This window comes from Grammomys surdaster, unplaced genomic scaffold, assembly GCF_004785775.1.
Source record: "Grammomys surdaster isolate TR1022 unplaced genomic scaffold, NIH_TR_1.0 125630, whole genome shotgun sequence".
Classification (NCBI taxonomy): domain Eukaryota; kingdom Metazoa; phylum Chordata; class Mammalia; order Rodentia; family Muridae; genus Grammomys; species Grammomys surdaster.
In genome coordinates, this window is record NW_021620469.1 from 1,059,852 (window position 1) to 1,083,062 (window position 23,211).

The following is a 23,211-nucleotide window of genomic DNA, read 5'->3' on the forward strand; positions in this document are numbered from 1 at the left end:
AAGTCTCCTTGTTTTATATGAAATGACAAGGTTGCTGGGAACAGTAGTTTCCGTTGACTCTGGCATTCTAAGAAGAAACGGACTTGAGTTTTACATTGAAAAGCTGACATCAACCAGGCATCTGCATATAGAGAACTGCAAAATGAACCACAGCTAATTGCACAGCAGAGACAGAGAAGTGAGTAGTAAAGAGCTTTGCCGACATCATATTCAGTCTTCGCTGGGGACCAGATTGCCTTGATAGTGTAGAACACTATAAATGCCAAGACTCAGCGCCAACAGCACAGTTTTCTTTCTGCCATTTGTCTCTACTTTTGTGACACTAACTACTTTGGTGATAAAATATTTGAGATCGTTGAGATGTCATGATGAGGAAGACAACAGTGTACTTACAGCATGGGACACTGACCATTTGCCTGTCAAACCCTTCCTATACAGCTCCCATTCAGTCATTTTCTTAACTCCTGACACTGTCATCAACATCCCAATAGCATTTCATCTTAAATCTTTACTATTCATTCTATCCCAAAAGTGTTCAAATCTCTTGGTATGTTAATATATGATCCAACTTAAATCTGAAACCAAAAGTCCTGTGCAAAACAAAACAAAAAACAACAGGAAAAATCCTCCCAAAAGAGAGTACTATGAGATGTAGAGATGTTATTTTTTAAATGAGACAATTACCTGATCACAAACTCAATACAGGAGACATCTTACTACAGCTCTCCGAGCATTGAAAGGAGAGGAGACTTGCCCTCTGTCTAATTTAGAAGGCCTCAATAGGCTCTTCTACCCTTCTCAGCTTCCAGCATCCATGTGGGGAATGTGGTCATGCTCACCAGCAACTGACTGCAGTGTGTTTCCTGTACATTCACCACACAGATGTGGCAAGATCTCAGATCTTAACTATCACACAGGAAATTAGAGGTCTCTGTCTCTGAGCATCTTCCTTCACCTGATGGTTTAAAAGTTGTGAGACATGACAAAGTGACCAATTGAGACCTGGTCAGACCCTGAAGAGGATGTTCCTCCTCCTGGTCTTCCTGCTGGCTGTCCTACCAGTCAACATTGAAGGAGGTAAGCAACCATCAACATTCCTAGAGTTGTGGCATGTGGCTTCTAGCACTGACACTTGCTTGCATTGCACCTAGTCAGGCTGTACCTAAGATCTACTCCTGACTTGGTTCATCTGAGAAGTTAGCTGAGCCCCAGCTCTAGCACAGGATAAATAGGGCACCAAAATTACAATGAACTACTTGCAGTGGTACCTGGTGATATCTAAATCATCTAAAAGTGACAAATTATAAAATATCATAGGACCCTACTGGAAAGCTGCAGTTGAAAATGAGGGCTGGAAGTTCCAATTGCACAAACCTAAGACCAAGCAGCTTTATCAAGGTGTTGCCACCTGGATCAAGACAAGAAGAATTCTTCTACTCAGGTTTCTAGGTGTCATCTTGATCTTATCTCTGTTCTTCTAAACCATACAGGTCTACCATAACACCCACAATCTAGCAGAACCAGCAAAGTGTGGCTCCATCCCTTCTCCACAGCTTGATGGAAACAGGCAGACACAGGATTCTCCAATCCATTTCCCCTCCTATCTACAATCCTACTAGTCCTGTGTCCTCTCTTCTTCATCCTGAAGGCTATTTCAACAACTTAGGAAAACAAATCTATGCTGAAGTTCAGACTACATTAGGAAGCCTCCTCCCAGTTAGTTGCTTAGCACATTTGACAGATTTTCAGTGTTTATACAACAATCTCATCTCTAAGGAAGTACTTACTATGTCTCATGAATCAGAATAGAGGAAAAGCAGCCAGAGTTTTCTACCTCAATAATCCAACTTGCTTACTTGGAGCAGAACCCAGTGCTTAAGGGAGAAAGCCACCAGGTGAATCATGAGACACAGGAATAACTGTAGTTGTTTTGAGTGTGTTGATCTGCTGGACAACGTGTGCTAAATTCTTCCTTAATGTATACATGAGATTAATTTGATTCAAGGCAAAGTCTTGACACCATCATGATGACAAAAAGAAATTGGATACTAGGGGAAAGTGAGGTGTCATGCAGCAGACTCTGTGTGATCCCTCACATCATCCTAGCACCATTTCTTGTTGTGTGATCACTCCTACAAAAGCATCTTTTCTCCATCTACATCAGGTCTACAGACTCTTCAAACATGTAATATCCCTTATTCCAGCCTCCAAGACTGTTGCACAGTTTCCATGAGCACAAAGATTCAGAATAAATTTTCTTTTTTAGGAAAAATCATATGGGGTAAAGAGTCCAAACCTCACTCCCGGCCCTACATGGCATACATAAGTTTTTATGATAGCAATTCACTTCAAAGTAATTGTGGTGGTTTCCTGGTGGGAGAAGACATCGTAATGACAGCAGCTCACTGTTTTGGAAGGTAAGGAGAAGCAATTGGGTCATTGAAGCCTGGGACTGATCAAATAACAACAGATCCTGGCTGTCCCTAAACATGAAGAGTCAAAGGTGAGGCACAAGCCAACTCTATCCTATTTGACCTAAATTGATTGTAAAACCAATCAATTTAGGACCAGATATTGTCAGAGAAGGGTCTGAATGGCTGTGCTGTTATTGCAGACCTAAGAAAGAACTTCCCCATAAATGTCTTGCTATTTGACTCAGCCTTAGGCTGAGCCCTCAACCTGCCTTTCAAGGACTTCTTCACTGCTCCTGTGTTTTACTTAACCAATCTTCTTTTCACAGCCATATAAATGTAACCTTAGGTGCTCACAATATCCAGGAATGGAAAAACACCCAGTTCATTCCCGTCCTTAAAGCCAAACCACATGAGAACTATAATTATGAAACTTGGGTTAATGACATCATGCTCCTGAAGGTACTATTTTACTGATGTCTGGTTTACTCCCTTAGATCACTAGTGTATTACTTCTATTTTCTCTACTAGGTGGATGATCTATTGGTCCCACCCCAGTTGAATGTGCCTAGAGTGGGTGGGGAGGTCTTTGAAAATGGGAAAGATACAGGCAGCCTCATCCCTGGTTTAAGCTTGCTGAGAGAGCCAGATCTGAACTTTGATTCTTCATCTCTTCATCTTTCTGACCAGCTGGAACACAAAGCTCAACTCAATAGTGCTGTGAAGACTATTGCTCTTCCAAAGAGCCATGATCGGGTGAAGCCTGGGCAGGTGTGCACAGTGGCAGGTTGGGGAATCTTGCCCAATTGTATTTCACCTAAAACACTTCAAGAAGTGGATCAAGAAGTTCAAAACGGCCAGAAGTGTTATGCCAGGTCCACAAACTACAACAACTCCATCCAGCTATGTGTGGGAAATCCCAATAACCGAAAGTCTACTTCTGAGGTAAGGACATAAGCATCTTCAAATGTTTTCCAAGGGCCAAAGAAATACTGAACACACACAGCCAGGTCTCCAGCTCTACAACCACAGCTAGTCTAGAGAATATATAAAGAACAACATATGGGGATCTGGCATTTTCCCTTAACCAATCTTTTGTCCTTTCATCATGGGAAAATAGGAGAGCTAAGTCTAGTTAACCTGAAAGAAGGACACGGCCAGACAGGGACACATTAGTTAGTGACTCACAGAATCTGTCTATTTGGTCTTATTCAGAATTGAGATAAATGGGCACACTTAATGTTTCCCACCTAAAACCCAGGCCTATGTGGGAACAGAGAAGAACAGGGAGAAAATGTGTCTGGAAAGAGGTGAAAAGAGACTATGTACTAATATTTCTTCTTTTTCTTTCCACAGGGAGACTCTGGGGGACCCTTGGTGTGTGATGGAGTGGCCCAGGGCATTGTCAGTTATCGCTTCTGTCCATATACACCTCCTCGGGTATTCACAAGAATCTCTAGCTTTATGCCTTGGATTCAGAAAACAATGAAACTCCTAGAACAACCCTAGAACACAAAACCTGTGTCTGGGCCAGTGTCCAGAATCCTGGGGTATGGCTATCTGAATCTTAATAAAGAAATCTGTCTGCAAGAAAGGGATGGTGTTGCTCTCTTCGATGAGTGGAGAGCTTAAAATATTTTTATACATTACCTTCTTCTTTACTCTCTCTCTTTGTTTCATTATTTCTCTCTTCCGATACTTTCTTAAAGCTTGGGAATTAAATCTGTGCACTGACCCCAACATAACAGCACATACAAAAGCCAATACTTTCAGTCCTGGAATGTCCTGCCTTTGTCTGAGAAGGATGCCTTCTTTCTTTCTAATTCTTTTTGACATTTAACAGGCTACCAAGGGTGAGAAAGATCAAAAGACTTTACTTCACTCTCCCTGTGCCTCTAAGGATTATCTATGGTCCTGGGAAGTCAACTGTTCCCTGAGACTCCCCCAGGTACCCTCATCTAGCTCCAGGTAGGCCCCTCTACCAAGTTATCATCTCATCTTAGAACTGTACTGACCTTTCTTAACCTTATCCAAAGGGACTCAGAAGGTGACACAGGATAGCCCCTGTATGCAGATCAGTAACTTTAGAAAGGTACCAAAATATTGAATGCCCAGACCATTATGTAGACTCACTTCCTCTGCAGCAGGGCCAGGTCAGCACCTCTCATATAATATATTTTGGCCCAGAGCCTTGGTGTGAGCTTGGAGTCATGAACAATCCACTGAAAAATTACTGTCTTAGTCTCCTTGTGAACCTAGTCATGGAGGCAGCCTGATACCGTTTTTAAAAAAACAAATTTTCAGATATACTACATGCAAACTGCACATTCTCAACCACTCTCACCTCCGTGCCATCACTGGACACCCTAGGCTATCCTCACAAATCTGTCTCTCATGTTCATGTCCATGGGCTTAATTTTGTAACCCAATAAGATTAACAATGACCATCTGTGTAAATTGGACACTGGTTGGCTCAGCAGTGGATACTCAACTAAAGACAGTGATTTCCTCTTCCCAATCCTGAAACTATCAATAGCCAATATTTCAAGAGATCAAGCGTGGCACCCTGGAAGCCCCTACCACTTCCTTGAGTGGTTATCAATTGGGCTAGTCTTAGATGGGCCCAGTGCTGGGAACTACAGTTGACTTGAACTGATGATTGTCATAACTGTATGCAGTCTAGAGAATGGAGTTTACATCCCTTCCCCAGTCTTCTAGCACTTATGTACTTCTCATGCTCTCACCATAGAGTCACTGAGCCTTAGAAGGGGTGGACTAAGTGATTTGTTTAGGGAACCCACAACCACCACTTACTTGTGCATCCTGGGCCCCTGTGTGTCTCTACATTTACCCCAATATTCATCAGAAGGGGAGGTTTATGTCCCTGTATGTTATTAGCCAGGTCTACAGTACCAGTCATTGATCCCCTCCATCCCCGTGCTGTGGGTCTTGAATCTGATTACAGGGTAGTTGGTTACCATCCAAATAGAGAAGTTGATATTTCACATTTGGGCACATCTGGCTTTTGACATGATTCCTTTATACTTTTTTTATATCGGTTAATTTTCCCCCCAACCTACACCCTCAGCTTTCAGCCCCCGCCTTCTTACTGCCTAAACCTTTCTACTTCAGTATTCCATTTCTTTACTGTCTATGTTTTACTATTGCTACACATTTGGAGGTAATTTCTGCTGTCCCTTGCTTTTTCTTGGCTTCCACAGTTACTCCATGTCAGACGCACAAAACCATACACTCATATAGCTAGAATCCTCATATGAGAGAGGACGTGCAGAGTTTGTGCTTGGAGTCCTGGGTTATGTCACTGAGAAAAAATAAAATTCCCACTTCAAACATTTTCCTGAAATGTTTCCTTCTTTTAAAAAATATAAGTAGCATATCTTTATTATCTATTCATCAATTGATGGACAGCTAAGCTGCTTCCATTTCTTAGTTACTGTGAATATGGCAGTAATGAACATGGATGTGGAGATATCCATATCAGAGATTATAGAGTCCTTTGGATAAGTGCTCAGGAGTGACTTAGGTCGACCATGTGGTAGGAGTTCTTTGTTGTTGGGGGGTTGTTGTTGTTATTAGGGGTAGAGAGTTTGAGAAATCTCCAAACTGATTTCTAATCTAGCTGCACCTAGTTTACATTCCAAAGAACAATGTAAAGAGTTTCATTCTCCCTATATCTACACCAGCATTTATTGTTCATATCTTGATAATGGCCATTGTTCTGGAGTAATGAAGTGGAAATGTAAGGGTTCTTTGGAAAATCAGTTGAATGGTATTTTGCTGGAGCCAACACATGAAAGTAAACACAGGAGTGAAAGGCTCAGACAGACTTGTGAGGAAAGGTTTCACTGAAGCAGACACAGGTGAAAGGAAGTTCTACTAAAGCAAGCATGTGAAAGGATTCATGATAAAGGATTCTATGCTAAGAATATGCATGTATTAGTCTGCCTTATCTTGCATAGTTGAGTGGCATTTGTCAGGACTTCATAGAGAGAAACATGCTCTAAACTTTTTGTGCTGTATTGCCATTTCTTGCTGCTTCCTTAGACTTGGGCTGTGTACCAATGCAAGATACATGCTGAGGCAAGGCCCATGGAAGACAAGATGTTTGAGGGTATAAATTGAACTCCATGAAATGGCAGGGATAGAGCATGGCTTGATGGTTCAGCTAGCTGTGCAATACTTGTGGGTGTCATGTCTTCACTTAACTTAGTTTCCCTGAGAGAGGCACAGCCTAGAACTTCTCCTGGTATCCCTCTGGGCCCCTCCTGCTGATGCAGATGAGGTTGAGACCTGGCTGTCCCTACTAGGTCATGTCACTGCTGTTGCTATCCCACTCTATGGAACTGGACTGCTGGTGTATCTGTGAAGTGTTTTGGATTGAATTGAGCTGCTGCTGCCTGCTAATCTATGAACTCAACTGCTGATTTCCAGACAACATAGACAGGAGCTGCTCCAAAAAGCCTTTCTAAACAGGTATACTTCATCCTATCCTATCTTTTCCAGTACCTCATGTTGATGGTGGGCTACAATGGAGGTTATAGCATTTAAGAATCATCATTAAAACCAAGTTTTGAAAAAATTAAAATTACAGAGTAAGAGGAATCTTAAGTGTCTTTAACCTGGATTTCCCAAGTGGTTAAGGATGTTGAAGACTTTAAAACGTTTCTTACGAGATATTTATGTCTCTTCTCTTTAGAGCTCTTTGTTTAGTTCTGTTGCAGCCCCTATTGAATCCCTATTAATTGATTTTTAATTCTGCTTTACTTTTGAGAAGTCCACACATGTATACATTATAATCATAAGCGTTTTTCATTTACTGCCATCTAGCTCCCACCATATACTCCTTTACAAATGCTCTTTTCATCTTTATAATATAGATGACAGAGAAGAACTCCAGATCAAAAACATGCATGATATTCTCAGTAAACTCATAGGAGAAATTTTCCCAAATACAAAGAAAGACTCACTCAGGTAAGAAGGCCCACAGAACACCAAGTAGGCAGTACCAGAAAAGAAATTATCCATGATGTATTAAGGTCAAATCATAGGCTAAAGAAAGGGTGCTGAAAGCTTCAAGAGAGAAGGTTCGGGTCACAACATGGGGAGAGACATCACACTAATAGCTACTTACTTGATGGAAACCTTTAAAGCAAGAAAGGCTTTCTTCTTATGACCCACAAGTCTAATTAGTCTTCACATTTGGGTATGGGTGTGGGTCCATCCATTAGAGAATGGGTTATCAGCCTTCCTAATGCTGTATCCCTTTAAACCATTTTTTCATGTTGTGGTAATGCCTAACCATAAAATTATTTTTATTGCTACTTCATAACTAATTTTGCCAGTGGTATGTATCATAATGTAAGTATCTGATATGAAGAACATCTGATATGTGACCCTGTCAAAGGGTCATTCTAGCCACAAAGAGGTGGAGACCCATTTGTTGAGAACCACTGCATGAGAGCATGGGGAAATCTATTGATTTGCTTCCCCCTGAAACCATTTACAGCCAATAGCTCCTTGGAGGTCACCTACCTCATCTCAGGCACAGAAAGTCACCCTTAGTATTTAATCAACAGTAGGAATGGGATTAATCAAGATAGCTTCAACATGGCTACACCAGCTCTGGTGAGTTCGTCAGACCAGTCAAGATCCTGATCTCTATTGGCTGATCACTGGTTCCTTACCACAATCTACACTGAGATCAGTGATCTTCTCCCAAAAGTCTGAGCCCACACCACCCCAAGTTTTCTATCACATTGTTCTTCAACTCAGGTGTGTTTTTCTACACCATCATGACCCCAGCCTATCCCTAATGTAATACCATCTCACAACACTCCTCTGACTTCAGACCCAGCCATTCTACAGGATTGCTGTGGCCTAGACCAGACTTGGATGTGATAGGACACTCTGCCCTGGACCCAGATTCCCAGCCAAGGCTTCATCCCTTCAGACACCCCAAGATACCCAGTGTAATGCCACTTTAGGATTAAAGCCTACTGGAGAAATTCACACACACACACACACACACACACACACACACATACATCACCACCACCATCACCACCACCACCACCACCATCACCACCACCACCACCACCACCACCAAAAGCAGCAGCCAACAGTCTAAATTAAAATATCCAGTTCCTATCAGAAAAACACAAACAATGTGAAAAATCCAGACAGTATGTCTAACTACTAAGTAACCAATTCAATAGCTATGTCCCCTAAGGAGAAAACCTCAGATGGACTGAAAGACAGAATTCTGAGAGTCTATGAAAAAGCTAAATTTATGAATTATGTGCAAGTGCCAACTCAGATTCTTTTTTATTGATTATTTTATTTATTTCCATTCCAAATATTTCCCCCTTTCTGTTCTTCCCTTTGCAAACCCTCTGTCACATGCCCCCTCCCCATGCATCTATGAGAGTGTTCCCTATTCACCCACTCCTGCCTCACTGCCCTAGCATCCCACCACAATGGGACATGAAGCCTAAATAGGACCAAGGTCCTCCCCTCTCATTGATGCCAGATAAGGCAATCCTGTGCTACATATGCAGATGGAGTCATGGGTCCTTCCATATGTATTCTTTGGTTGGTAGTTTAGTCCGTGGGAGCTCTGGGTGACAATGTTGTTCTTCCTATGGGCTTGCAATTCCCTTCATCTCTTTCAGTTCTTTCCCCTAACTCTTCAATTGAAGTCCCCATGCTCAGTCTGATAATTGGATGCAAGCATCTGCATTTTCATCTGCATTGGCCAGGCTCTGGAAGAGCCTCTCAAGGAACACCTATACCCTCCTGTCAGCAAATGCTTCTTAGTGTCAGAACTATAATCTCTATTTGGTGTCTGCAGATGGAATGGATCCCTAGGTGGGGCAGCCTCTGGATAGCCTTTCCTTCAGTTTCTGCTCCACTCTTTGTCCCTGCATATCCTTTAGATGGGAACCATTCTGGGTTAAAATTTTTGAGATGAGTGAACGGCCCCATCCCTCAACTGGAAGCTGTGACTCATCACTGGATATATTCTCTACAGGTTCTCATGCATTTGTTAGTTATTTCAGCTAATGTCATACCCATTGTGTCTTGAGAACCTCTTGCTTCCCTGGCATCTGGGACATACTAGTAGCTACCCCCAGTTCCCCATCCACCACTGCTACACAACTCTGTTCAATTTTCTGACCCTCTGTACTTCTCTTCAGCTCCTCCCACACTTGATCCTCCCCCCCCTTCCCTGGCCTCCTCTTTCCATCCCAGGTCCCTCCATCCCTTTACCTTCCATAATTATTTTGTTCTCCCTTAAAAGTTGGACTGATGCATCCACACTTTGGTTTTTTTTCTTGTTGAGCTTCACATGGTCTGTGAGCCAACTCCAGTTCTTATACCCCACAAAAATATAATAAAATTGAAAATGATATAAAAACTTTCGGTGATAACAACCCATTAGAATAATACTAACTTCTCACTGGAAACTCTGAAAGCCCAGGGTCTAAGATAGATGTTCCTCAAGCTTTAAGAGACCACAGATGAAAACTCAGACTATCATGCTCAGCAGAACTATCTATCACAATTGATAAAGAGAAAAAAATATATCAGAATAAAATAAATCTTAGCATTTCTGTCCACAAATACAGTTTTACAGAAGACACTTGAAGGAAAGCTTTAATGTGAAAGGGTCAACCACACTCAAGGAGAACAAAGAAGGAATAATAAACAATGCTAAACTAGTAAGTCATAGTCAGTGGGGTATATGTTGTGGGTGGTACACAACATAACAGAATAACAAGAGTCAACAAAACATGCTCACTGATAACTCTCCAATAGTAATGGTCTCCATTACCAATTTAAAAAAAAACTATAGACTAACCAAAGGGATAAGAAAAGAGGATGTGAAAATGGATGTGAAAATGGAGCTGAAGAACTTCATTTATCCCCTTACCACTACCATGTGGGATTCCCGAAAAGGCTATGCAAAATATAGCATGAAAGGAGTTTCAGAGAGATAGGGGGCATGACAGTGCTATAAATACAATACTACTGCATAACATTTCTAATATCAAACATTTGGAATGTAATAAATTAATTGTCTTTGGACAAGATGAAAGTCAAGACAGCTCTCATTATTTCCACAGCTGAACATGAATCTATACATGTCCAAAAGGAAAGGGAGTCAATAAATACGATTTTGGATTCTACTTGTCTCCATAGTTATAGATTAGGTGGTTTTTCTTAGAAGTATGGGGATGGTTTTATTTTGGTTTTAAACTTTTTTACATCACTGTCTTCCATGATACCACCAAGTAGGATTATATGAATCAAAACATCCACTTTTAAGTTGTATGCTATAACAAGGGATATCCTGTGTGACTATTCTTTCTCAGTCAACTTCCCATCCAAACACCCATGGAAGATTTTACCTCTACTTTAGAGATGGATAAGCCAGATCCAACAACCTTACATAGGAAGGGATACCTTGACCTATGAAATATCACTGACCATGGACACTTCCATAAAGTAAATGTCCTTACCCCTACTTTGAGGCAAGAGTGTGACTCCTCAAGGTGTCTACAGTATGTGCTACCTTCTGCACTCTAAGCCCAATGAACATGATACCATCAGTGTGACATGATTTGGTCCCTTCAATAGACATTACTACACCTTATGATGAATGTCAACCCATTTTCCAGATTATTAGCTGCCAAACATGTATCATTTGCAGCAACAATAAAACTACACCAAGAGCATCTTTAGCTAGAGTCCCCACCCACTTAAGCTTACAATACTCCACTATAGTTCTCCAAGATGCAAATAGATATCCCAAAGGGAGATGCAGCAGGAATCACCTTGTCTGTATCCTTCAATAGCACATTATTTGCACTGACGCCTGGATAATTCCATGTATCACTTATCCCTGGTTTACTCTTTGGTAAGTAGAAACAGTTGTGATATTTTTCACTAGTTTCTTTCATAATATCATTTCCTGAATCATTCAACCACTACAGGGATGTGCCAATTGGTGACTATGTGTCTCCTACATCTGTATTCAGGAATTGGATCACAGGACTGTTCATTGGGACTCTGTATGTGAACCATCTCCAAAACCTGTCCTCTAACTGGGCTTCCCAGAAGAATTACAAAAATTATCAGATCAAATCCAGTGCACAGTAATTTTAAAGAATAATCAGATCTATTTTTTTCTCTAATTCATGTCACTCTGCTTACACAGCCCTTAGTAGCTCTGTGGAACTAAAGAAATGAAATACAAAAGGATAAAGTTGGAACAAGAACTTTCCTTAAAGGCACCCAGTGTCTATTATGCAAAGAGGTCTGATTTGTCTGGTTCAAGCCTGGGAACTAGCTGAGGCTTCCTGTGATAGTCCACACCTCTTTATACCAGACCTGAGATTTTTCTGCAAATCTCCATGATTTCAGAACACCAAGTCCAATTATATGGTTCATTAAGATGCATAGTCTTTGAATCTGAAAAAGTGCTTGTTTTAGTTACTATATTAATCTGCATAATATCTTTTTAAAATTTCTTCACAATAAATTGCTTTCATCATTAAAAAAAATTTTCATTCTTACTTAGATCAAAAATAATGTCTGAAGCCAATCATTTTCTTTGCCTGTGTTCTTGAGTATTTAGACACAATGAGTCAGGAAGTATACACTAGGATCTCTGGCTATAAATACTTGGTCACCCATAGCCTTGTCTTGCATTGAAGACACCCATGGGTGATATTGGTTAAGTGGCAGGTTTACTCTGTATGCCCTAGAAATCATCTCACACCTACAACTTCTACATTTTATCACTTATAACAGAAAATGTCCTCTCTTCTTTTTTCCAGTGAGGATTTCTATTCAAAAGGGTCCACTGAGAAGGAAAAGCATATGTGAGCAGTGCAACACATGAGGTCTATTCTAAGGTCATTATAAATGAGCTTGTGGAGAGGTGAGCTGATACTCTTGGCGTCTTTGTGATTTCTTCCTGTCACTTTTTCTTTGCAATCAGGGGAAGAGACTTCTACAAAGAAAGATTATTGGAGTGGAGTCAAGTAATAACTGATTTGAGACCAAATTCTGATATTTAAGTGACTATGACATTTGGCAAGGCTCAATTTCCTCATCTCTAAAATGGAAAAAGTAATTCTCAGAGTTGATGATGTCTTAAGAAAAACAGACCAGAAATGTAACAATGTGTCAGTTAGTCAAACATGCACAGAATTTCACATTGTAAGCAATTAAGGAAGAATAAATTTTGTAACCAATGGTATGTTCCTATGTAAGTGTGAGCCTTGTTTTATTTCCAGTGACACATGAAAAGATGAACTCAACAAGTCTCAATACTGATCTGCACAGATTTGACATTGTTCTCAAGCAAGGAGACATTCCATGTATAGCTAGCAAGCCTGAGACCTCCTATGGAACACAGAGGTGGTACTTTAAACATTCCATTGTGTATTCTCTTCATGCAATGGGAATTCAAAAGAACAAGTTTTGGAAACAAATTAAATGTAAGATCGTCCTATTCTGTGATATCCTGAAAGTCCATTGAGTTCTCCCTAAATGTGTACTGCAACATCTATCAAAGGGATTATTAGTATGACTAGATCAGAACATGCCTTACAGCAGCTGTTCTCAACCTGTGGGTCACAACCCATTTATGGGTGGGGAATATCAGATATACTACATATAAGTTATTTTACATTACAATTCATAAAAGTGAAATTACAGTTATGAAGTACCAATGAAATAATTTTATGGCTGGAAGCAACCACAAGATGATGAAACTGTATTACAGAGTCACAGCATTAGGATGCTTAAGAAACTCTGACTAAAGATCTTGGTCATGCCCTGCATCCTGTGTATTCAACACATTCTCCCCACACCTTTAACCCTCACAGCCACATTCTCTCAACTCCTACTTATTTGAATAAAGATGAGATGCCCTCACACTGTGGTTCCTCTCACTTTTTAAACACAAACAGTGGCTTTCAAGCTAAATCTGGCCACCACCAGTTTTTGTAAACAAAATGTACTCCCTCTCACCCATATGTTCATATACTACAGATGCCTGTGTTTGTGCTACAATGACAGAGGTGAGTCTTTACACATATGTAGCATGTGTCTCAAAGCCGACAATAATACCTGGATGCTTACAAGAACAGGTCCATGATCCCTGATCAAGATTCTCTTCCCTTTGTGTTGCTGTCCTTCCTTTTTGGAGCTGCTTTAAAGGGTGCAATTGCCACCTCATCATGGGATGCAAAAGTCTCAGAATATGGCCACAGATTCAACACTCCCAGTGGGCTGAGTAATGAGAATTTCTGATAAGGAAAATAAAGCTGGTCCAAGCCAGATCTGTGGTTTCCTGCCCTTCCTTTCTACTACTTTGTATCTATAAAAACAGGAACCAGGATAGGAACACACAAGAAGTGCATCTCAGGCTTCAACACTGGCAAAATGTAGCCCCTACTGTTCCTGATGACACTCCTCTTGCCTGCTGGAGCTAGAGCTAGTGAGTTTTCTCTTCATAGCCCTAATCTTTGAGTTTTGAGCAACCTGCCTAAATTTGTTAGCTTAGGTAACAGAGACCCTAATATAAGGCAGGATCCTAAACTGACATAGTCCAGGGAAAATCCCTAGGTCAAGGAACAATGAAAAGCTAATTCTCCTTCACATCATTTCATCAAAATGCTCTGTTCTGATAGGCAGCTCTTTCCTAAGCATTCAGGAAGACAGGAGGAGGGTGTGGAGAAATGTCTAAAAAAGTGGAAGCCCAGAAACATGAGTGGACATTGTGCTCTGAATGAAGGATGATGGTGGACAGGGAGGACCAGTGAGAAAGATAGACCAAAGGACATGTGAATAGGCCTGAGCCCCATGTGAGGTGAGGTAGGCTTGAAGCAGTCATGCAGGTTTACCTCTTTTTCTTTTACCAGTGCTGTGTTTGGTTGTCTTAAAACTCTGTGACTAAGAACTTGGGATTCTTTGTTCCAGAAATTTTTTTGTAGTGTTGAGTCTAGACCACATTCGTGCCTTTACATGGCCCATCTGGAAATCAGCACTGAAAGAAATTATACAGCCAGCTGTGATGGATTTCTTATAACCTGCCAATTTGTGATGACTGTTCCACACTGTAAAGGAAGGTAAGAGGCTTCTCTTCCTGTGAGGAAATGCAGGAGCCAGTGTCACAAAACAGGAGAGGCTTGAGGAAGTCTCTATGCCCTGCTCATCTCCAGACTGGCTCCCCTTATACTTAGAGGATAAAGGAATCAAAAGAACATTCATTTTAATTGTAATCTCTGTTTTCAGAGGTCTAAACATTAAATAGGGCTCTAGTTGGGACAAAACTACAGCTCTTGTCTTGTGCTAGTGTCACCAGTGCTCAGACATAGGCTAGGGTGTAACTTAATATAGAATGCCTATCTACCATGTTCAAAGCTATGGGTTCAATCCAACTACTGTGGTTGGGGTATAGGAAGAGTTGTCTGTCCTGTTTTTCCATTAGCTCTGTCCTTCTCAGAAGGCTTTGATCCTGCGAGCTCCATCTCCAGTTGCTATAGAAGCTCTACCTATAGAAGGGTTAGAGAAGAAAGACCCTGGTGTCCTTGTCCTTGGAAGGATTTGTCCCCCTAACACCAGTCCTTATTAGTGCTTCTTTCTCTATCAACAGAGAAATCACTGTCACCCTTGGAGCTCATGATTTGCCAATGGGAAAGGACCCATGTCCAAGCATCCTTCTCTGGTTCTCTCTCTCTCTCTCTCTCTCTCTCTCTCTCTCTCTCTCTCTGTCTCTCTCCTTGCTTCAAAAGCTTCAAAAGAAAGCTAAGATGACTCCCACTGTGGATACAATTGCCCTGCATAGTTCTCCTGAATTTATCAAAACTGGAAAGATGTGCTGGGCTGCTGTCTGGGGCTGAACTGGAGTGACAGAACATACCTCAGATACTCTGATGGAGGTGAAACTGAGAATCATGGATAAGGAGGCCTATAAGAACTATCCGCATTAAGACTATAACCTCCAGGTCTGCATGGGAAGTCCGAGAAAGAAAAGATCAGCAAACAGGGTGAGTACACACTGCTCTTCCTCCCCACATCAGGCAACAGTGTCAATGGAGAATGTGGGCCAAGCATCTCTCCATGGCAATGACTAAGGCCTGTGTTCTTAGGCTGCTAGCCCTTAGGCTCTGGGAACTGAAATTATCCATCTTCTTCCCATCTGCCTATGCCAAAGCCCTTCCTGAACCTTCCCAGGAAACTCCAGAACAGAAATGAAGGGAGCAAAGGGAGACCATCTAAATGGGATAAAGCCAGAAGAAAAAATTCAGTCATTAACTTCCTAACTTAAAACCAAAAGGGAGTCTGCAACCCTTACTTCCCCATGGAGTTAGCTGATGAGGGGTCTGTAGTTGAGGGAACGTGATCTATGCTCATAGTCTGGTTTTTTTAATATACAGGGAGACTCCAGAGGACCACTCCTGTGTGCTGGGGTGGCCCATGGTATTGTATTTTATGGACATGGAGATGCAAAGCCTCCTGCAGTCTTCACCCAAATTTCCTCATATGTGCCCTGGATTAATAGAGTCATAAATGGCAAGTAGCTGAAAAGCCTGACTTGTGTGTGTGTCAGAGTCTCCAAGCCAGAGCTCTTCTGATAACCCCTGAATTCAACAAAACATGTCCCAAGCCTGTTCTTAGCCTGTCCCAATCCTGCCTGAAGCCTGTCTCCAAGACCATCTCAAAGATAAAGTCTGTGATGATGGATTGTTCATTGCAAAGCACCTCAATAAAGACCTAACCTCCTGCAGCTCTGTGACTCCACTTGGTGCTCTAAACTTTCAGCCCCTCTCTATGTTCGATGAAGAATTGATCTGAGCTACTTCTTGCCATGTTAACCATCTTAGCAACTGACTTCCTGGCACAGAGTGTGCCACTGTGGATTATTGAATACTAACTAACATGAATGGCTGTGTACAGTAAGATTTCCTCACCAGGGTAATGAGCACTGTTCTGTTCTTTGCCTCCACTGTCCTGTCTTCTCATTTTCTCCCTCCTTGTCACTCAGCTCTTCTGTCCACAAACCCCATGCGTTAGCCACTGCATCTTTCCACACATCATAGCAGATTGCATGTTTATGTCTCACATGGTTGTTGATCTTTATGTCCTCACCACCTACCCTGCCATCATCCTCTCAATATTGCACCTGCAGCTAAAGGAGAGGCTGCCCTCAGAAGTCCTTGAACCATAACTGTGGCTGCAGAAGTCACCACAGAGAGTATCAGCACTTTCTGTAAATAATCACAAGGCAGAACTAGCCTGTAATGGGAAGAGGCCCTCCAGTATTTATTGTGTACTAGTACTTAGCATGGTGGTTCTAGAACTACTTCTGAGCCACTCACATAAAGTTGCCATCTTCCTCAAAGATCTTGCCTTTCAGAAGAATTCCTGAGTTAGGTGAACTTCTAAATGGACTGCTATCTGCTTAAATGACAAAGGTCCCATTGTCATTAGTCATGGGAAACAATGCTTTAACTACAGAGTTCTGTGGCATTTCAAGGGGATGAGACCACACATGAGGGCTAGTACGCAGAAAGAGGGGTAATATGAATGCTGTGACCCTCTGACTACTGTACCATGAAAAATTACTGCCAGTACGAGCCTCAGACTAGGAACCCAGCACTTCCACCCTCCTCCAGACCTGCTCGCCTCTCCTCTGGGTTTCCAGGTTCAGCACAGTAGAGGAGAGATGCAGCAATAGCTTTCAAAATACAAGACTGACTATAAACTCTATTCTACCTTTGGGATGGGGAAACACTAAGAAATCTAAAAGGATCTTTTAAAATTAAAGAATCTGAGTTGGATTACAGATACATGGGTGAGTATTTTGCTTTGTATTGTTTTGTTTTTCTAACTGTTGTTTATACCTGTGTAACTAAATGGGTCTTTTCTCATCTTTATTTGTATCAGTGTGGTTTGGGCATAATATCACTGTGTAGTTCAGACTGACTTCCAACTCGTGATCCTTCTGCCTCAGCCTCCCTAGTGCTGGGACCCCAAGCATGCTCCACTACCCTCAGCTTTCACAAATGTCTCAAAATGTGAAACAGAAAGCAGAGACAACAGCTTTCTTGACCCTGTAAAGCATGGTGTTGTTGGCGTAGCATCAGAATCTGAACAGCACTTATTCTCTCTCTAACAAAGGTAACTAATTTATTTAACACACAGGGACCAATAGTTAGGAGCAAAAGTGAGATTAAAAGGGGTCCCATAAGGGAAGATATCAGAGTAGTCATTCAAGGTGACTTATTAAATCAGCTCTCAAACCATTCCTATTGAGCTTCCCTGTCTCTCTGTCTCTTGTCTAGACTCTCTCTCAATTTGTTCATGGAGTCTCTAATCACCTCTGAATGGTCAACATAAAAGCAGCATTCTTCTCTGAGGGTGGTGCACAGCCCTCCATCTTTCAAAAACAGCAAATCTAATCCCCTTCTATTTTTTAAGACTACCTCTGATAGGGAAGTTAAGGACTCTTCAAGCTTGGTTATGGACTGTTCTAGTGTCCTCAGGTCTTCATCCATAGCTGATCTCAATTGATGGAAGTACTGAGTGGTCTGTACTAGGGCAGTGGTTCCTGTCCCCATGCCCGTAGCTTCCCCTAGTCCTAGGATAACAGCCAAAGTCAAGGACATAAGTTCTCTCCAAAAACCTCTTGGGCATACATCAAATTCATCTTCAATGGTATTGGCTGAGTGATGATAGACCTGGTGGACTACCTGTATAAGTACACAATAGTCTTTGGCATCATTAAAGACAGAAGTTGACACACAAGGAGTTAATCCTAAACTACAAGCCCACCATTTATCTATCTCGGGCACTAAATATCTACTACCATATTTTCTCCAGCTCTTAAGAGTCTCATTACATAGATGTTTATAGGCAGCTGGTGGGTTTCCTATACAGGTTCCTTTTCCTGAGACCTCAGTAAGGGTCAATTTTTTCTTATTGCCCCAGGCATAAACATCATGGCTAGTGGTAATATTGAAGGTTCTAGATGCCGCAATACCTTCATAATAAGGGGGTGCTGAGGTGAGGCAAAGCCAACAAGAGTCTGTCATATTAGGGTTGGACCCATTAAGCACAGTAAAAGCCCCCTGGACTAAGTTAAACAACCTTTGTCCTGTTGATGGTTGAGGCAAAGTAAGAGTGTTCCCTGGCTGGGGCAAGCTACCAGGCATGGGAGCCTTTGTAATATCAGGATCTTTCTCAGGTGGAGCTGGGACAGGGGACAGGGAGCCCGGTTCAGGCAACACTTTATTAGGGCCTACTGACTGAGCTCGGGGGCTCTCTATTTTGAGCCTAATGGTGAACACTATACCAGGGTCTGGTCCAGTCACATATAATCTCAGGCACCACTGTGTTCCCTTCACCCATCTCAGTATTCTTTTCCTTTCTTTGTAAAAGTGATGTTGAGTGGATTACACCATCCTGACTTTTCACATCACTGTAGGCTAGTCATACCATCGGAGTGGTCCTTTTTCCTACAAAGATATAGTCCCAAGTAGAGACAGGGTGTATCCAGTATCCTGTGCCCCCCCATTTAACATCCCCATTCTTTACAATAACATGACTCTAACCCCCAACATGTTCTTGCTTTGTTCAAGTCTCTCCCATCTCGGGGACAGATATGAAAAGGGGTCCCAGCAATGTTGGCACGTGCTCCAGGGTAGGAGCATCCTGGTCCCTCTATCTGGGGAATCCCCATGGAATCTCTGTAGGGGTTATTGGGTCCTACTTGCTCAGATTGAGTGTAGGTCAGTCGGGGACTATCCCAGTGTTCAAGGCTGGCAGCCATCTGGCAAAAGTCAGGCTCTAGAGTAGGCCACCAGGTGTATGGGGGATACACACTTGGATACTCCAAACAACATGTCCAGTCTGTGATAAGACCTGCCAGGTCAGTTTCCGGGGGGCATGGGGATTGTCACCCATCACTTGAAGGGTGCCTGTGGCACAGGTGCAGCTTAAGAGGATCAGCAGTCTTTTCCAGTTCCTATCCATCTTTAGATGGCTCAGGAGCTCTCTTCATGTGGGAGGCCTGAATCCAAGAAGAAATGCCTTCTACTTTTATTGCTGTAGGGGTGGTCAGGAGTACCAAGTATGGCCCTTTCCAACGCAGCTCAAGGTTACCAGGTCCGTGACTCAGGACTAGGACAGTATCTCCCACTTGAAACTGGTGCAACACACTCTGATCTCTGGTCTTGTAGGCCCCTTTCAGTTCTTCCCAGACCTTGCACTGGACCACCTCAAGTGCTTTCATGTGGGTGAACAAGGATTTAGAAAGAACAGCATCAGGATCATACACTCTGCCCACCTCAGTAAGTGGCAGTGGTCCCTCACACAAAATCTCAAAGGGTGTAAGCTTAAATTGCCCTGGAGTGTTCCGAACTCAGAACAAGGCAAAAGGAAGGAGGGCTGTCCAGTCATTACCACCAGTCTCCAATGCTAATTTGGTTAAGGTCTCCTTAATGGTTCTATTCATCCTCTCTACCTGTCCTGAGCTCTGGTGTCTATAAGCACAATGTAATTTCCAATTAATCCCCAGCTGTGTGGCCAATCCCTGACTTACCTGGGCAATAAAGGCAAGTCCATTATCAGACCCAATTACCTTGGGTATTCCAAACCTTGGAAAAATTTCTTCCAGAATCTTCTTGGCCACCATGTTGATAGTCCCATTTTTAGTGGGGAAGGCTTCGACACATCCTGAAAAGGTATCTATAAAAACTAAAAGATATTTGTTTCCATATTTTGTCGGTTTAACTTCTGTAAAGTCCACCTCCCAGTAAGCTCCGGGGCGGTCACCGTTCAGTCTTTTTCCCATGGTATACATGGAAAGTCTTGCATTGGTTAAGGCACAAGCTCTATTGTTTTTTCCCACAGCTTCTATCAAGTCAGATAGTCCTATAACATAATATTTAGAAGATCTTACCACATCTTTTAACTTTTTGGCTCCCGGATGAGTCAGATAGTGTAGGTTAGTGATATATTTCTTACCTTCTTGTAGGAGGATTAATTTACCGACTTTGGATTCTACTATTCCATAAGGGGTCTCAGAGTGAAAGCCCAATTTGTCCATCACTTGATAATCATTGGGAGTGTTCCTGAAACTGGTATCTCAAGTGTCAAAATGTCTCTGAAACCCTTGGCTGCCAGAATCATTGTTCCCTTGGCAGCTTTCTCAGCAGTTAAATCTGCCATCTGATTTCCTTTGGTGATGGATACCTTTCTGGTATCCAGGGCAGTAGACAATGGCCACTCTCTTAGGCAAATGGATAGCCTCAAGGAGGCTCAATGTTTCTTCTTTATTTTTGATGTTTCAGCCTGCAGATATCAGCAGTTCCCTTTGTCTATAGATTGCACCATGTACATGAGCAGTAGCAAAAGCATACCTGCTGTCAGTGTAAATATTAATGGACTTCCCTTCCACCATCTGCAAGGCTTATGTCAGAGCAATAAGTTCTGCTTTTTGAGCAGAAGTTCCTTCTGGCAGGCTGCTCGCCCAGATTACTTGTTTTCCATCTACCACCACAGCTCTTGCCATCCACTTACCTTCAACCAGGAAGCTGCTGCCATCCATATACCAGTTATGACTTCATGGCCAAGGCTGGTCCTTCAGGTCACCTTGAGTACCTGTTTCTTCTGCCATGATGTCAATACAGCGGTGGACAGGAGAGGAGTCATCAGTCTCAGGCAGCAAGGTGGCAGGATTTAGAATGGCCGGGGGTGGGGTGGGCAAAGATCATCCTTTCAGTCAGGAACAGGTGCTGATAGTGTGTCATGCGAGCATTAGTCATCCATCAGTCAGGGGGCTGCTGGATAATGCTCTCAAGAGAGTGAGGTGCCACAATAGTTATTTGTTGTTCCAGAGTTTATTTGTCAGCATCTTTGACAAGTAAAGCTATAGAAGCAATGGCCTTTAGACAAGTAGGCCATCCACTGGCAACAGGGTCCAGTTTCTTGGATAAATATGCTACTGGTCTTTTCCATAGCTCCAAGGTTTGAGTCAAGACCCCTCGGGTGACCCCTGCCCTCTCATCCACATATTGATGGTCAAGTCTGGTAGGGCTAATGCTGGTGCCATGAGCAGGGCCCTTTTGATATCTTCAAAGGCTTTCTTGTGTTCAGGGGTCCAAATAAACTCCCCTCCCTCCTTGGTGAGGGGACATAGGGGGGTTGCCAATGTAGCAAACCCTGGAATCCATAGCCTACAAAAGCGAGTGGTACCCAGAAATTCTTTCACCTGGCACAGGGTGGTGGGGATGGGGATCTGGGTGACTGTCCTTTTCCTGGCTTATGTCAGCCATTATTCCTCATCTTTCAGAATATATCCCAGATAAGTGACCTCAGTCTTGCACAACTGAGCTTTTTTAGCAGAAGCTCAATATCCCAACTCACCCAGTTCTGACAGCAATCTCTTGGTCCCTTGGAGGCACTCAGGCTTAGTTAATGCTACCAAAAGTAAATCATCTATGTACTGTAACAAGTTATCTGAGCATTTTCAGCCCTGAAGGGGGCTAGATCCCTATGGAGAGCTTCAGCAAAGAGAGTAGGTGAATTTTATACCCTTGAGGCAACCTAGTCCAAGTCAATTGTTCCACCAGTCCAGTGTCAGGATCTTTCCATTCAAAGGCAAATATAGGCTGGCTGCTAGGATGTAATTTCAGGCAAAAGAAAGCATCTTTCAAATCTAGAACTGTATACCAGCTCCTTTCTGGTGGGAGCGAACTGAGGAGGTTATATGGGTTTGGTACAGTTGGATGAATGTCTTGAACTCTCTTATTGACTTCTCTTAAATCCTGTACTGGACTATAATTGTTAGAGCCTGGCTTTCTTACTGACAGTAGGGGGATGTTCCATGGCAATTGGCAGGGAACCAGAATACCTTGTTGTAACAGTCTTTGCATGTGCAGTCTAACTCATTCTCTGGCTTCACGAGTGATTGGATACTGTCACACACCAATAGGGGAGGTGCTGGCTTTCAGTCCCACCACAATGGGGGGGGGGACTCTTTCTGCCATCCTCATACCTTCAGTTTCATCCAAAGCTTTCGGAAATTCTGCTAGCCATTCACTGATATCTAGGGCTTCCTGCTGGTTCTGAGGCTCATGGAGCCGAACTCTTCTAGTTTCAAGACCACTATCATAGAGGTGGGGGTTCCCCAGGTCACCTCTTGTCCTGTCTGAGCAAACTTAATCTGTGCTTTTAACTTTGTCAATAAGTCTTCCCAACAAAGGCATAGGGCATTCAGGAATAACCAGGAAGGAATGGGACACTTGTTCTTTCCTAGATAAACAGTTAACAATGTAGTTCAAGGATATTGTTTTTGTCTTGTTGCCCCTATAACTATAGTCTTTTTGTTCTTTAATTTTCCTAATGGCTGTTTTAGTACTGAATATTCTGCTCTGGTATCCACCAGAAAATCCGTAGGGATCCCCTCGACTATCAGGGTTACTCTAGGCTCAGGGAGGGGGTCCGAGCACCATACCCTCTAGTCATCTTCTTCGAGAACCAGGACCTTGGGGGCCCTGCCCTTCTTCTTGGGGCAATCTCGGGCCCAATGTCCTTTTTCTTTACAGTAGGCACACTGATCTTTGTCCAGGAGGTGTCGCTATATCCCTTTTCCTCCACTCTCTTTTCCTCCACCCAGCTTCGGTCCTCTATTGCCCAGGTTCCCTGCCTGTCTAAATCCTATCCTATCTCTGTCTTTTTCTGTTACTACCACAGCCAA

General features: G+C 42.5%; 1 protein-coding gene and 2 pseudogenes across 1 annotated transcript; 2 read left to right on the top strand and 1 right to left on the bottom strand.

Annotated features, from left to right (window-relative positions):
- The window catches only part of LOC114638808, a 141,081-nt pseudogene that overhangs the window by 42,715 nt on the left and 75,155 nt on the right, over nucleotides 1–23,211 (bottom strand).
- On the top strand, nucleotides 1,002–4,001 carry LOC114638787 (granzyme-like protein 2). Its single transcript, XM_028787377.1, has 5 exons — nucleotides 1,002–1,077; nucleotides 2,267–2,417; nucleotides 2,741–2,873; nucleotides 3,102–3,356; nucleotides 3,768–4,001. Exons 1-5 carry the CDS (start codon nucleotides 1,023–1,025, stop codon nucleotides 3,918–3,920), a joined length of 747 nt encoding a protein of 248 aa, XP_028643210.1. The 5' UTR covers nucleotides 1,002–1,022; the 3' UTR covers nucleotides 3,921–4,001.
- Nucleotides 13,890–16,236, top strand: LOC114638790 (annotated as a pseudogene).

What these genes read in the sequence shown, in the direction of transcription:
- LOC114638787 (XM_028787377.1), top strand. Translation starts at nt 1,023, where the DNA reads ATGTTCCTCCTCCTGGTCTTCCTGCTGGCTGTCCTACCAGTCAACATT. An exon ending in GCAGCTCACTGTTTTGGAAG is followed by an intron (nt 2,418 to 2,740) that starts GTAAGGAGAAGC and finishes TTCTTTTCACAG; the next exon opens with CCATATAAATGTAACCTTAG. An exon ending in ATGACATCATGCTCCTGAAG is followed by an intron (nt 2,874 to 3,101) that starts GTACTATTTTAC and finishes CTTTCTGACCAG; the next exon opens with CTGGAACACAAAGCTCAACT.